Consider the following 15,589-nt stretch of genomic DNA (forward strand, 5'->3'; position numbering starts at 1 on the left):
TTTAAAGGGATATATATTTGATGTGTTTCTGTTACGGCCGTTTGCGGCCGGTAAGGCGCACAGGGGGGTCTGGCAGGCAACAGAGCTGAGAATGGTCCAGCGTGTGGGAAGGGTTTGTCGTGGTCTGGAGTCTCTACTGCGCATTACCGACATCGACACCCCGCCACATTTGCAATCGCGTACAGCCGACATGCCTGCACCATAGCTCCGGCGGCTGGCGGAGGCTCCTCTTTACTAACCAGCGGTTACACAGAAAATTCAACAGAATAGCCATCAGAGCCGACAAATTGTCGCTGCTAACTGCTAAAGCGAAGAAATACAGTTAGATGAAACTCTCGCTGACGTCACACGTCACTTGGCAACAGACACCGTCTTTTAAAGGCATACACACGCACGCACACTAAACACTTTGTACGTTTTGTTTAAAATACCTTTGTGTCCCGCGATTCGGTCATGATTTCATTAAAAAATATCACCAATTTGAAAAATGCATTACTTCATGATACATCTCCTTCGACGGGCGCATGCACATCTGTGTGAGTGTAATAGAAGTCAATTCATCCATCCATCCATCCATTTTCTACCGCTTATTCCGTTTGGGGTCGCGGGGGGCGCTGGAGCCTATCTCAGCTACAATCGGGCGGAAGGCGGGGTACACCCTGGACAAGTCGCCACCTCATCGCAGGGCCAACACAGATAGACAGACAACATTCACACTCACATCCACACACTAGGGCCAATTTAGTGTTGCCAATCAACTTATCCCCAGGTGCATGTCTTTGGAAGTGGGAGGAAGCCGGAGTACCCGGAGGGAACCCACGCAGTCACGGGGAGGACATGCAAACTCCACACAGAAAGATCCCGAGCCCGGGATTGAACCCAAGACTACTCAGGACCTTCGTATTGTGAGGCAGATGCACTAACCCTTCAATTCAATTCAATTAAATTCAAAATACTTTATTAATCCCTCAAGGGGCAATTCATTTTGAGCAGCAGGTTGTCGTGGTTCACAAAGCCTACACATGGCCTACAATAAATAAGGAATACAACACTCAGTTTAAGAGTAAAGGTACAAACAATTAACAAAAAATAACCACAAAGCCCAAACTGCTCCCAGGTCGCACAAATGTGAGAGTCCCTAGGTATCGCGAGATGGGAATGAAGTAGAATTAAGTAAAGTGCTGGCGAGTAGGGAGCCTGCCTGTGTTTTCGTACGATGGTAGAACGATAGTCTCTTACACGATTTGGGTTCGAGCCTCGCTCGGAGCAGTAGGATAAAACAACGCAGAAGAGAAAGAGAGAATACAATGGCTAGAGCCGCTAGACGAAGCTGAGCTCATTGTGATTGACAGCTATGAACACCAATTATTGCATTCCGTTTTCAAAATTGGGGCCCCTTAATGAGTGGGGCCCCTGGGCTTTAGCCCTGGTAAGCCTGTGCATTAAGGCGGCCTTTAGGGATGGGAATTGATGAGATTTTTCCGGTTCCGATTCTGCCTAACAATTCGGTTCCTTAACGGTTATCTTATAAATAAAGTTGATTTGATTTGATTTGATTATCGATTCTTATTTGGAGAAAAAACAGTAGATTAGCCTCAATTTTGTTTAGTTTAGAGGTAACATGACCTTACAAAGCCTACAGTGTGGTCTCAAGAGGCATATAAGAAAACAAACTTTTTTGTAAATAAATATTTAAAAAAAATATATTTTTTTGTTGAATTTAATCATGTGCAAATTACACCAGAATTTAACATTTAGTAATATGTAGGGCTGTGAATCTTTGGGTGTCCCATGATTCGATTCAATATCGATTCTTGGGGGTCACGATTCGATTCAAAATCGATTTTTTTCGATTCAACGCAATTCTCGATTCAAAAACGATATTTTCCCGATTCAAAACGATTCTCTATTCATTCAATACATAGGATTTCAGCAGGATCTACCCCAGTCTGCTGACATGCAAGCAGAGTAGTAGATTTTTGTAAAAAGCTTTTATAATTGTAAAGGACAATGTTTTATCAACTGATTGCAATAATGTAAATTTGTTTTAACTATTAAATGAACCAAAAATATGACTTATTTTATCTTTGTGAAAATATTGGACACAGTGTGTTGTCAAGCTTATGAGATGCGATGCAAGTGTAAGCCACTGTGACACTGTTGTTCATTTTTTTTATTTTTATAAATGTCTAATAATAATGTCAATGAGGGATTTTTAATCACTGCTATATTGAAATTGTAACTAATATTAATACTGTTGTTGATAATATTCATTTTTGTTTCACTACATTTGGATTGTTCTGTGTCGTGTTTGCGTCTCCTCTCAATTGCTCTGTTTTATTGCAGTTCTGAGTGTTGCTGGGTCGGGTTTGGTTTCGGAATTGGATTGCATATTGTTATGGTATTGCTGTGTATTGTTTTGTTGGATTGATTAATTAAAAAAAATTAAAAAATAGATTTTTTAAAAATGAGAATCGATTGTGAATCGCACAACGTGAGACTCGCAATTCGAATTCGAATCGATTTTTTCCCACACCCCTAGTAACATGTGATATGAACTTATTACATGCAAAGTGAGATATGTCAAGTCTTTATTGGTTATAAAGGAGCGGTATAGCTCGATTGGTAGAGGGTTCCAGGTTCGATCCCCGCTTCTGCCATCCTAGTCACTGCCGTTGTGTCCTTGGGCAAGACACTTTACCCACCTGCTCCCAGTGCCACCCACACTGGTTTAAAAATGTAACTTAGATATTGGTGTGGGGGGGGGCGTGGCCTGCGGACCTGCAGCGAAGCAGGGTGTGCCAGGACCGGCTGCGAGATCAGCGACAGGTGTGTAGATGGCCCACCTGGGCCTGGTTGTCTAATCACCTGTCGCTCTGTTAAAAGGCAGCAGCCGGGGAGGAGAGGGGAGTTGGTGGTGGAGCACGAGCGAGAGCGAGAGTGAGAATGACACAAAAAGACAATTGCTGAAAAGCACAAGACGAAAGACCACAATGATCAAAATTATAACAAATAAAGGCTTGACATATCTCACTTTGCATGTAGTAAGGCAATATTACAGATTAGTTTCACATATTAAGTTAATTGCTGACATAAATGGACTTTTACACCATATTCCAATTTTATGAGTTTCACCTGTATAATATAATAACTGAGAGGAAGTCTGCTTGCAGGAAAACATGCAACTTTTTTCTGACTACAATTCAACAATCACCTACCGAAAATGCAAACTTTTGACACAAACTTAGTCGCTGCTTGGTGACATTTGTCTAGCGGCAGACGAGAACTGGAGCTGCCCGCCTCGGAGCCAGTCAGAATCTGTCTTTCGTCATGTTCATCCAAATGAGAAGGCATTAATTTCAATTGAACAAATAATAGCGCTCACATGGAAGTGTTAGTTAGTACCTGTTGTATTCAGATGACACGCCAGTGTTACTGCTGCTGGGATTAGATAGGAGCGGTTAAAAACATGACTTTCATTTATAGTTCATGCATGCTGTGTGTTCAAATGTTTCAGCGTATTGCTCGTATCTCCTCCTCTTGATGAACTGGCTGCCTTATAATTATTACAAACAGCGATGTTGCAGTCTTTTCTTGTAAAATGTAGTCAACTTTAGAGCGTTTGTTGCGCCCGGGCTCCACCATTTTGAGATCTGACGTCATCCCCATCTGGATGGATGGATAAGAGAACCGTGTTTTTGTTCAGAACTGGTTTTCCATTCCCATCCCAAGCAGCCTTCGATATCTATTTTGGTCCATATCGCCCAGCCCTAATGGAAATAAATAATCAAGTAAACATTGAGAGGACTATAGTTTCAGTAAGTGGATAAATGCAGGCTTTTTAATTCACACATCTTGGCGGTGTGCAGCGCAACTGCTTTAGTGACCATTCTCCACTGGTCTTCTTTCTCAGCATACATGGTATCATCATACTGTATATACCAGGTGTAAACGATTCCCCCACAGTAAGCTGATTTTTAGCTCGCAGTTTATTCAGTTGCCTCGTACACGGTTGTATTTCCCGCACTCGACATTTGTTCCACACCTGTTGCCGCAAAACCAAAGTACTGACAATACTTTTCTTTTTTTGGGAGCAAGGGTCTCGCTCTCGTTAGCATTCGCATGAGCCATGTTTTGCGAGGTGTGTTCCACTGTGCCGCTAAGGAAGTAAGAAGATGGCGCAACATACAGAAGCTCCTGAGCGACAAAAAGTATGCCGAATCAAGAGGAGAAATGTGATTTATTTATTTTTAAGTCGTCTGGTTTAAGGTTGCTGTAAGGAAAATACATTGATTAGTCCAGTGGTTCTCAACCTTTTTTCAGTGATGTACCCCCTGTGAACATATGTTTTAATTCAAGTACCCCCTAATCAGAGCAAAGCATTTTTGGTTGAAAAAAAAAGAGATAAAGAAGTAAAATACAGCACTATGTCATCAGTTTCTGATTTATTAAATTGTATAACAGTGCAAAAATATTGTTCATTTGCAGTGGTCTTTCTTGAACTATTTGGAAAAAAAGATATAAGAATAACTAAAAACTTGTTGAAAAATAAACAAGAGATTCAATTATAAATAAAGATTTCTACACATAGAAGTAATCATCAACTTAAAGTGCCCTCTTTGGAGATTGTAATAGAGATCCATCTGGATTCATGAACTTAATTCTAAACATTTCCTCACAAAAAAAATAAATCTTTAACATCAATATTTATGGAACATGTCCACAAAAACTCTAGCTGTCAACACTGAATATTGCATTGTTGCATTTCTTTTCACAGTTCTTTTTGACAGACATTTTAGTGACAAACCTGAGCTTGTGCATCACTGAGTTTATGAACTTACATTCATATTTTGTTGAAGTATTCTTCAATACATTTATTTATAAATAATTTTTTAATTGTTGCTATTTTTAGAATATTAAAAAAAAATCTCACGTACCCCTTGGCATACCTTCAAGTACCCCCAGGGGTACGCGTACCCCCATTTGAGAACCACTGGATTAGTCCAAAAAGGAATATATTGCTTAAGACAGGGTTTCTTAACCATAGAGCTGGGGCCCCTTTGTTGGGCTACGAGCGCTCCCGAGAGGGCCAACAAAAAATATTTGGTTGTCAGCTGTAGTTCGTATGGGCCGCAGCGGTACTCAGTTATAATACACTTTTCCACCACTTGTGGCTGTAATGACAATATCAAACAAACAAAGACATCTTCAGCTAAAGTCATAAACAAGTTTTTTAAGTGCAGAAATTATGTCTAAATTGGTGAAACTGTATTTTAATTTGCCCTTTAATTTTATTGCCAGTTTATATTGTAAATATTGTTATCCATTATTAATATATTCAGAATTTATTTTAGCACTGCGTAATTGTGTGTACAAATATTTTTTGTCAGTGTTTGAGTCCCATCATATGCATTATTTGATTCATTTTTATTTTTTTAGTCAGCCTGACCTAAGCCTTGATAATAATCTTTGTGATTAACAAATGGTTTCATATCATTTGAGGGTTAACCTGTTAAACTCTAATTATTGAATGCGAATAAAATCAAAAGTAAGATTACTAATTCAGTGTTCATGTTTGAGTGGGCTCTGGGTCCCCCTCTCATTGAAAAGTTAGGCCCTGAGGTCAAAAAGGCTAAAAACCTGTGGCTTAAGGGAAATTGATTAGTTGCACTTTAACAGTTAATTTCAACCCTGTAGTTGCACACACCCAGAATAAAAGTCAAATACAGAAGTTGGGAATGTGTTCACTTGTAAAATTTGTCAAAACACTTTCAGTTAGTGTAAAAAGTTAAAAAACGCACCACACGCACAGCTCTCCATCATCGTCCCAGCCAGAATGAAAACGCCCAAACGCGGTCACCCAGATAACCAGAAACCAGAAAAGCCATCTAAGTGTATGACGTGTGTGTGTTTTTTGTTGATGTTTTTTTTGGATGTGGGACTGGCACATGGCGTGGTTTTAGCCAAGGTCGGGTTACATGATTCTCGGCATGCATATTTCATGAACTTCCGTGCGCCCCACTGACACAAAGCAGCTTTCGTTTCCCCATTTAGGCGACGGGGCGGAGGGGAGCACAAGTCTCGTCTCTCAATTCTGACTCGACGAGACTCGATCTGTTTGTTTAAGCCTCACTTAAATAAGTCGTGTGCGTCACCTTTCGACAGTCAGAATGTCTTGATTAAAAAACAGTTTCAATCCTCATCATAATACTGATGGAGTGTCTTATAAGCAGAAGTCCGCAGTTAGTTGTATGTTTGTGCAATTGTTTTGGAAAATCATTCCAATAATCTTGTGTTTTTTTGGGTTTTTTTCAGGTCGCAAGCCATTTGGTGAAGGGGATGCTCCTGAAAACGGAATACCAGTGAGTGGTTTCCTTTTACAGTCCTGCTGATTTATTACATATCATTTATGTGCGTTTGAAGTGAACCTGTGTGACAGCATTATTTTAGAGTGTAAGTGTGGGGGCAATTATCAATTGTTAGATGCATCACAATTGGGACGTGAGCGATTCTGAATCGATGAACAAACATCCATATATGGATGATTTAAGTTTGTTGAATAAAGTAATTCAGATGGTTCTAAAAGGTCCATCCAGCACAGACACACAAAGGAGGATAAGAGAAGTCACGCTAACTACTAAGCTAGCTGGAATGTGAAAAGAATAGGTGCGTCGTACACTTTCTAACGGCAAACATGTCTACAGCAGAGAGTAACCAGCTATGAAGAGGGAATTAGATAGTAGATTAATAAAAATGTCAGGAAGGAGAATAATATCCACAGAGTGCAACAACAAGGATATGACTGGGAAGATTCCACACACTTCTTTCAGCTGCGCGCTTATGGCGACCGGGGGCAAATTGTTGCTTCCCTGGCTGCTATTGTGCTTACATACTGTATGTAGTCTTCTATACTGTATGCACACAGTACATCTATGCTGTGCGCAATCACATCCAAAAACCGGAAATATATATATTACTCTGTACGTCAACATCCAAATAAAGAGTCTTATATATGTGTTATTATTATTTAAATGTAATAATATATTTATAATATAATAATTAAATCTGCATCAATAATCTATAATCACACTGAATCATAATCGAATCGTGAGGTGCCCAAAGATTCCCTCCACTAACATTGGTAATTTAGTTTACAAGATTCTGTGTATTATTATCGGGTGTTCACAAGCTTCAATCAATCAATCAATCAATGTTTATTTATATAGCCCTAAATCACAAGTGTCTCAAAGGGCTGCACAAGCCACAACGACATCCTCGGTACAGAGCCCACATAAGGGCAAGGAAAAACTCACCCCAGTGGGACGTCGATGTGAATGACTATGAGAAACCTTGGAGAGGACCGCATATGTGGGTAACCCCCTCCCCTCTAGGGGAGACCGAATGCAATGGATGTCGAGTGAGTCTAACATAATATTGTGAGAGTACAGTCCATAGTGGATCCAGCATAACAGTAAGAGTCCAGTCCACAGTGGGGTCAGCAGGAAACCATCCCGAGCGGAGATGTTCCCAACCGATACACAGGCGAGCGGTCCACCCCGGGTCCCGACCCCGGAAAGCCAGCACCCCATCCATGGCCACCGGACCTGTGTGTCTCCCCCTCCACAAGGGATAGGGGGGAGCAGAGGAGAAAAGAAAAGAAACGGCAGATCAACTGGTCTAAAAAAAAAGGGGGGCTATTCAAAGGCTAGAGTATACAAATGAGTTTTAAGATGGGACTTAAATGCTTCTACTGAGGTAGCATCTCTAACTGTTACCGGGAGGGCATTCCATAGTACTGGAGCCCGAATAGAAAACGCTCTATAGCCCGCAGACTTTTTTTGGGCTCTGGGAATCACTAATAAGCCGGAGTTCTTTGAACGCGGATTTCTTGCCGGGACATATGGCACAATACAATCGCCAAGATAGGATGGAGCTAGACCGTGTAGTATTTTATACGTAAGTAGTAAAACCTTAAAGTCGCATCTTAAGTGCACAGGAAGCCAGTGCAGGTGAGCCAGTATAGGCGTAATATGATCAAACTTTCTTGTTCTTGTCAAAAGTCTAGCAGCCGCATTTTGTACCAATTGTAATCTTTTAATGCTAGACATAGGGAGACCCGAAAATAATACGTTACAGTAATCGAGACGAGACGTAACGAACGCATGAATAATGATCTTAGCGTCGCTAGTCAATCAATCAAAGTTATCTTATATAGCCCTTAATCACAGATGTCTCAAAGGGCTGTACAAGCCACAATGACATCCTCGGCTCAGATACCACATCAGGGCAAGAAAAAAGTCAACCCAATGGGAACAGCAAGAAAACTTGGTGAGGGGGATGTCATGGTTGTCGAGTGGATGCGGTTAATTATTTGAGAGCCCAGTCTATAGTGGGGCCAGCACGGGATCCTCTTGCATGTAGACACGTCGGGGCGCAGAGACGTCACCGACTGATGCAATAGGAGTGGTCTAGCCCGGGTCCCGACTTCATGTGCAAGTTCAATCCATTGGGAGGCCAGTAAGGGATCATCTTGAATGGAGACAAGTCAGTATCGCAGAGACGTCACCAACTAATGAAAGGAAGAGTGGTCAATCCTGGGTCTCGATTTAGAACAACTAGCGCCTCCCCCGTGGAGGCTGATCCGTGGTCACCTGATAACCGCTCCACGCAGGAGAGGGGGGCAGAGCAGAAAAGAGAGACAGCAGATCAACTGGTCTAAAAAGGGGTCTATTTAAAGGCTAGAGTATACAAATGAGTTTTACGATGGGACTTAAATGCTTCTACTGAGGTAGCATCTCTAACTGTTACCTGTAGGGCATTCCAGAGTACTGGAGCCCAAATAGAAAACGCTCTAAAGCCCAGACTTTTTTGGGCTATGGGAATCACTAGTAAGACGGAGTTCTTTTAACACAGATTTCTGGCCAGGACATATGATACAATACAATCAGCAAGATATGATGGAGCTAGAACGTTTAGTATTTTATATGTAAATAGTAAAACCTTAAAGTCACATCTTAAGTGCACAGGAAGCTAGTGCAGGTGAGCAATATTGTTCAATTACAAACACTTACTACATATGTCTATGTCATATGCTTGTGTGCTTAGCTGTTGTGTAGCTGCTAGCTCACACAAGTGTAAAAATAAGTTAACCACCTAAAGAAATTCTAAACTTTGATTGCATGTAATTGACGTAATTGAAGTATATTCTTTTAATCGACTTTAAACGTGTCGTTCGTCTTTTGATGCACGCGCCACCGAGTTTGCGGTAGAGATCTCAGACGACACGCGATGTCGTGACGCTGCAGAGTTTTGTTTTTGTTCGATTTCACATTCCACTGTATGCAGTCTGGTGTTTTTGACATCCTACTCTACCTCCCACGTCTTATTAGATCTTAGCTGCATATTCATCACCAGTGTACAATGCTCTTGACTCTCCCCAACACACTCCCCCACCCCACAAAGTATCCAAAAGAGGGGTGAGGAAGGGAGCAGCGTTCCTGTTCCTGTGGCAAAGTTCCTCTTTAGAGAGGGATCAGCCTGAACACACAGGAAATCCAATAGCACCGCTGTTGCTAGGCAGCACGGTGGTGGTGGTGGAGAGGAGGGGGGGGGGGCTGCAAAAGAGAAAGAAGGAGGGGGACTAGAAGTGGGGTGTTCACAAGGTTCAGCGCGTGAGCCACCGAGGGTGTCACCATGGTGATTTGGCATCCGAATGTTGTGGTCGGAGACCTGGGTTGCAGAGAAAGAGAAGTGAGCTAGTAAATAGCAACACAAGCCCTCATGAAGACATGATGATGCATACAGTGTGCATAGCCATGCATGAGGGGAAAATAGCATCAACAGGTCCAGTAGACTTGCATTGTCAAGCACTCCATCCATGCACGTGCGTTGAAGACAGCCACCTCAGCCCACTTCCTGTCCACAACGTGTTCTTCCTCTTGCTCAGCACGTACATTATATGCACAAATGACTTGCTCCGTACAATTTCGCCGTCCCAAGGTTGTTGCTTGCACCAAACTTCTGCATCTAATGTAGGCCTTTAGAACAGGAAGTTATATATTGCCATAGTTCACAGAGATTTTGTTGGCTTTATGGCTTCAAACTGTTGACTAATGTTCCATAAAATACTTTGGAGCAAGTTTAAAGTTCCGAACATTCAGGGCACATCTTGTTGGATGAGATACAAGAGCGGTATGAAACTTCAGATGTTCAGCTTGGCAAAGAAGTGGACGAATAGTTCTTTTAAAGGCTACACTGGGCTTGAGCCAAGTACTTTTCTTTCTTTTGACGCTAACAAGACTCAGACAATGCAAAAGCAATCCCTGGAAATAAGTATTAGCTTAACATCACTGAAAGAAAACAAAAACAATTATTATTGCACTTTTTCATTTTAGTTTCACAGATATATAGTTTGCATGTTCTCCCCTTGACTGTGTGGGTTCATTCCAGGTACTTTGGCGTCCTCCCACCTCCAGAGACATGCACCTGGGGATAGGTTGATTAACAACACTAAATTGGCCCTAGTGTGTGAATGTGAGTGTGAATGTTGTCTGTCTATCTGTGTTGGCCCTGCGGTGAGGTGGCGACTTGTCAAAGGCCTTCCGCCTGAATGCAGCTGGGATAGGTTCCAGCACCCCCCGCGACCCTGATAGGGACAAGCACTAAAAAATGGATGGATAGAGCTATATATTAGTTGAAAAACACACATAAGGCCGTTACTAAGCAGTTTTAGTGGAACAGCATCCTATGACCTCTCCGTTTTAGAAAATGCATTCCAATTTTAGGTTGAATCATATTAATCGCAGTTTTAAAATGTATTAACTACGGTGACTCATCATTTCCAACAAGTCATGTTATCGTTAGCTGTGGTTATATTTACGACTATTTGTACGCAATAAGAACTATTTTTGGAGCCAAACGGGTGTGAATGAAATCATAAACCAAAAGTGAATATTTAAAGGGAGAAGGCGACATCCTCTGATCTGATCCCACATCAGGGCAAGAAAGAACTCAACCCAATGTGAACTCCTGGAAGGGACCGCAGATGTGGGGACCTTTCCCCAGATGACCGGTGCAATGGATGGCGAGTGGATATGGTTAATAATGTGAGAGTCCAGACCACGGTGAGGTCAGCTCGGGGATCCTCTTGCATGTATAAAAGTCAGCAGTGCAGAGACATTACCAACTGATGCACAGAGGAGTGGTCCACCCCGGGTCTCGACTTGGAGCCGCTAGCGCGTCCACCGTGGAAACTGATCTGTGGCCACCTAAAACCTCTCCATGTAGGAGAGGCTCCATGACTGTCATTTTATCCGTGTCGGCTCCCTTTTCCTTATTTTTTTCTCCTCAGACAAAACTTATGATGTATTTGGTTGTTGTGCACATTCTCCCATGATAGCAGTATAAGATTAGATTTAGATTTAGATTTATTGGTTCCCGTTGGGGAAATTCATTTTCACTCCCGTACATTTGCCGACATTACACATCACAAAACAAAAATAACAAAAAGACATCATACATGACCAACACACATTTACAGGCTTGTCAGACAGGTCGGCCGGGCCTGCTGTTTAGGGCGGCTATAGCTGCAGGGATATGGATTTTTCTGAGGCGGGCCCTCCGGAATTTGATGGTTCTGTACCTGCGCCCTGATGGTAGTGGGATGATGTATTGGTGTAGTGGGTGAGTGATATCCTGGACTATCGTGTTTGCCAGTCGAATGATGGACCTGTGGTTTAAATCTGAAATGTTGGGTGTGGGTAGGCCGATGATTTTAGCTGCTATGTTTGTAATGCGTGGGAGTTTGGTCCGGTTGGTTACAGTAAGCATAGTGAAAAAACATGTGGAACAGTACATAAGAATGGGTTGAACAATGCTTTGGTAAAGTAATAACAGGAGGTGAGGTGCAACGTATAGTCCTTTAAGTTTACGGATGACTGACAGTCTTTGTTGACTTCTTTTTTGAATGTCCGTGGTGTGCTGATCAAAGGTGAGTTTATTGTCCAAGGTTATGCCCAGGTATTTAAAAGTGTCAACTGTTTTAACTGTTTGTGTGTTTATGATGATGGGATGCTGAGGTGAGGGGGGGTTGAACCATATTTCTTCTGTTTTATTGACATTGATTTCCAGATAACTGGCTGTGCATGACTCTGTGAAATGTTTGACTGTTTTGACTGTGCTGCGTTCCATTTACCTAGCAAGTGGGAAGTCCGAGCTGGGAATGGCCTAAGAGCGTTTGAGTTACAATGTCGGAAATCAAGATAGCCGCATCCACAAAAGCAATTTTTGCGCTTGCCTTGTCTGAATACAAACTAATTATGGGAAAATATGCACTCTTTCTGCAACCTTCAAACACGGTGGATGAAGAGAAAACTTGTTGTTAGCTATTGCTAACAACGTACAGCCTATATACCACATGAAATAAATGTAGTTTACACTACAGTGATGTTACCATATATAAACGTACAACAATACATTGTGTATGGATGCTTTACTGTGAGAACAAATCTTCAGAAGTGCTAATACCGGATATTATAGAAGCGAATATCATTAATTACATCCAGGGCAACCATCTTTGACACAAACACGGGGGTGGTGAGAATGCTCCAACTTTCCGAATCGGAAATCCGACCTCGAGGGGCGTTCCACTTAAAATTCCAACTAGGAACTCGGAAATTTCAACTTCCCAGTACAAATGAAATGTTTACACGCAGGCGTTTGTATTGACTTCCGTCCTATTTATGAATGGGGAAAGGAGGAGTGAAGTTTCCTGCCACCCTCCTGAAAGTTGTTATGTGCCAGGGAAAGCGATACAGACCCCATCAGGCCATGACAGAGGTGCCATTCAACTAGTTGTAAGTCCATGTAGCGTCCCAAAAGTTGTGAAAATATTTTATGAAGGTTGAAAATGTACTTAGTGCTGCTTTAAGATAATTGTGGGTTAAAAGTGGGACATTTTCGTGTGTGCAGCTTTGCAGGTTAAGGCTCATTTAAGAAACAGAGACAACTCCAAAAAGATTCACCATAGCAAAACTGTCTTAAAAACAAACAAACAGAATGGCAGTAAATATCCCTCGGGTTTTTAAGGGCGTTAGTCCAGAAACAGTACGGTTGCCAAGTGCTACGTTGACCATTCTCTGTCCTGCCGCCACATTCACGAGGAAAATGCACGGACGTTCCCTGGTGCTCCCCTTTCTTGCTTCTCTCCACCCCCCCCTCTAGCCACAACCTCATCTCTGGGGTAAGATCAGCTCCAGATTGCCCACACATGCCTTTGAATGGGGGTGGCGGTGGGGGCTTCAAAAAGGAAGCCCAAATATGTTTCCCATTTTGACTCCCCCTCCCTCTCTTTCTAGTCCCCGCCCCCTCCACCTAGCCACCCTTTTGCTCCGTCTTATTCTTACACACGTGCACACACACATACTGGTTATCATTTGGAATGGGGACCAAGTTTTTGATCATCACTTGTGGGGACCACCCTTTCTACAGGTTGTGGAGGCAAAACATTTTTTTTTGGTAAAATGGCCACTGTCCAGTTAGCTCATGTACACGTCTTTAAATCTCTGGATTGATGAAGTAATGTGCTGATCATTCTTACTGGGGACCCTGGGGAAAAAGAGTCAATATGGTTCATGGGGACCAAATTTAAATAATTTTGCATAATTCACTCAAATTTGTACGTCACTACTGAGGACCATTTAAAAAAAAAAAGTTCAAATTAAATATGACATGATCCTCAGAATACAGCACTACAGCTGTCCTTTTATAGGAAGTTTCACCACTTAAATGTTAAAGCAAATCCTGCATCTTCTGTGACATTACTGAAAACTGCTATTTAGCAGTAATGAAGTTGTCCGCAACTCCCAACTACCATATATAGAAGGATGGAAATTCTGAATGTGAATCATACTTTAAGGTACCGTATTTTTCGGACTATAAGTCGCAGTTTTTTTCATAGTTTGGCCGGGCTCCAGTGCGACTTATACCGTATTTTCCGCATCATAAGGCGCCCTGGGTTAAAAGCCGCGCCTTCAATGAACGGCATATTTCAAAACTTTGTCCACCAATAAGCCGCCCCGTGTTGTAAGCCGCATCTAACTGCGCTAAAGGAATGTCAAAAAAACAGTCAGATAGGTCAGTCAAACTTTAATAATATATTAAAAACCAGCGTTCTAACAACTCTGTTCACTCCCAAAATGTACGCAAATGTGCAATCACAAACATACGTATATCAACATGGACAGAGCTGCGTGAAAAAAGCCACCCGGACTCTTCGCGTAAACTTAAACTTACCTTAACCACTCGCTCATCTTTTCTTCATCCATCCCTTCGAGTTAGCTTTTATGATGACGCCGGCTGGAAAGGTCTCTTTTGGCAAGGTCTTCCTTTTGAATATCACCATGGGTGGAAGTTAGCATGGCAAGCTAGAACCACAGTGAAGGATGACTTCTCATTCCCTGTGGTGCGAATATTCACCGTACGTGCTCCCGTTCCACAGTGCGGTTCACAGGAATATCAGTTGCTGTGAAATACGGTAGTAATCCGTGTGCGGATGGAGAGATTGCGTCTTTTTATGAACCGGATCCTTGTCGCTTAGTAGGAGCCATTTTGTGGTCTTTACAGATGTAAACAGGAAATGAAACGTACGGTGATATCCGCGCGTTTTTTCTTCTTCTTCCGGGGGCGGGTGGTTGCTTACAGTAGAAGAAGAAGCGCTTCCTGTTCTATGGGGGCGGGTGCTTTCCTTGGCGGTTGCTTGCGTAGAAGAAGAAGCGCTTCCTGTTCTACCGGGAAAAAAGATGGCGGCTGTTTACCGAAGTTGCGAGATCGAAACTTTATGAAAATGAATCTTAATATTTATCCATATATAAAGCGCACCGGGTTAAAAGCCGCACTGTCAGCTTTTGAGTAAATTTGTGGTTTTTAGGTGCGGCTAATGGTGCGGAAAATACGGTATATGTTTTCTTCCTTTTTTATTATGCATTTTCGGCAGGTGCGACTTATACTCCGGTGTGACTTATACTCCGAAAAATACGGTAATAATGTTTTATAGTCATGCTGTATGAAAATGTCATCCTAACAGTGTCCTAACAGGGCTGCTGTGCAAATGTATCACACTCGAACTAACCAGTAAACATGTGTTATGGGCCAAAGCTTAAAAATCACTTAGGCATCTTCAGAATGGATCTGACTATCATTTAAAAAGGTTTCCCTTTTGGGGACCTGTTTTTTTTTTTGTCCCCATACCGTCACAGGTCCCCTAAAGGTGACTGTGTAAACAGAGCGATGTCCCCATTAAGTAAGAATTGCCAGGATACACACGCGCACACACACACACACACACACACACACACACACACACACACACACACACACACACACACACACACACACACACACACAGCTGTCATCTGGCTTTTTAAGTTCTCTGCTGCATTTCTCCAGCTGGAGCTGGTTTATGACATTATCTCTGCAGACTCTTTGGCCTCTCTCTCTCACTCTCTCTCTCTCTCACACACTTTCTTTCTTGTTTTACATGCACACACACACACATACACACCTAGTTTTCCTGTTCTGCTCTTTCTCTCCC

At 42.2% G+C, this 15,589-nt stretch overlaps 1 protein-coding gene across 1 annotated transcript in view; it reads left to right on the forward strand.

Moving 5' to 3' along the window:
- spred1 (sprouty related EVH1 domain containing 1) overlaps nt 1-15,589 on the forward strand; it is an 89,102-nt gene that overhangs the window by 57,291 nt on the left and 16,222 nt on the right. Inside the window, exon 4 of the mRNA XM_061968187.2 lies at nt 6,316-6,362. Coding sequence (XP_061824171.1) covers nt 6,316-6,362 — 47 coding nt within the window. The remainder of the gene's footprint in view (nt 1-6,315; nt 6,363-15,589) is intronic.

This window comes from Nerophis lumbriciformis, linkage group LG08 (assembly GCF_033978685.3).
Source record: "Nerophis lumbriciformis linkage group LG08, RoL_Nlum_v2.1, whole genome shotgun sequence".
Classification (NCBI taxonomy): domain Eukaryota; kingdom Metazoa; phylum Chordata; class Actinopteri; order Syngnathiformes; family Syngnathidae; genus Nerophis; species Nerophis lumbriciformis.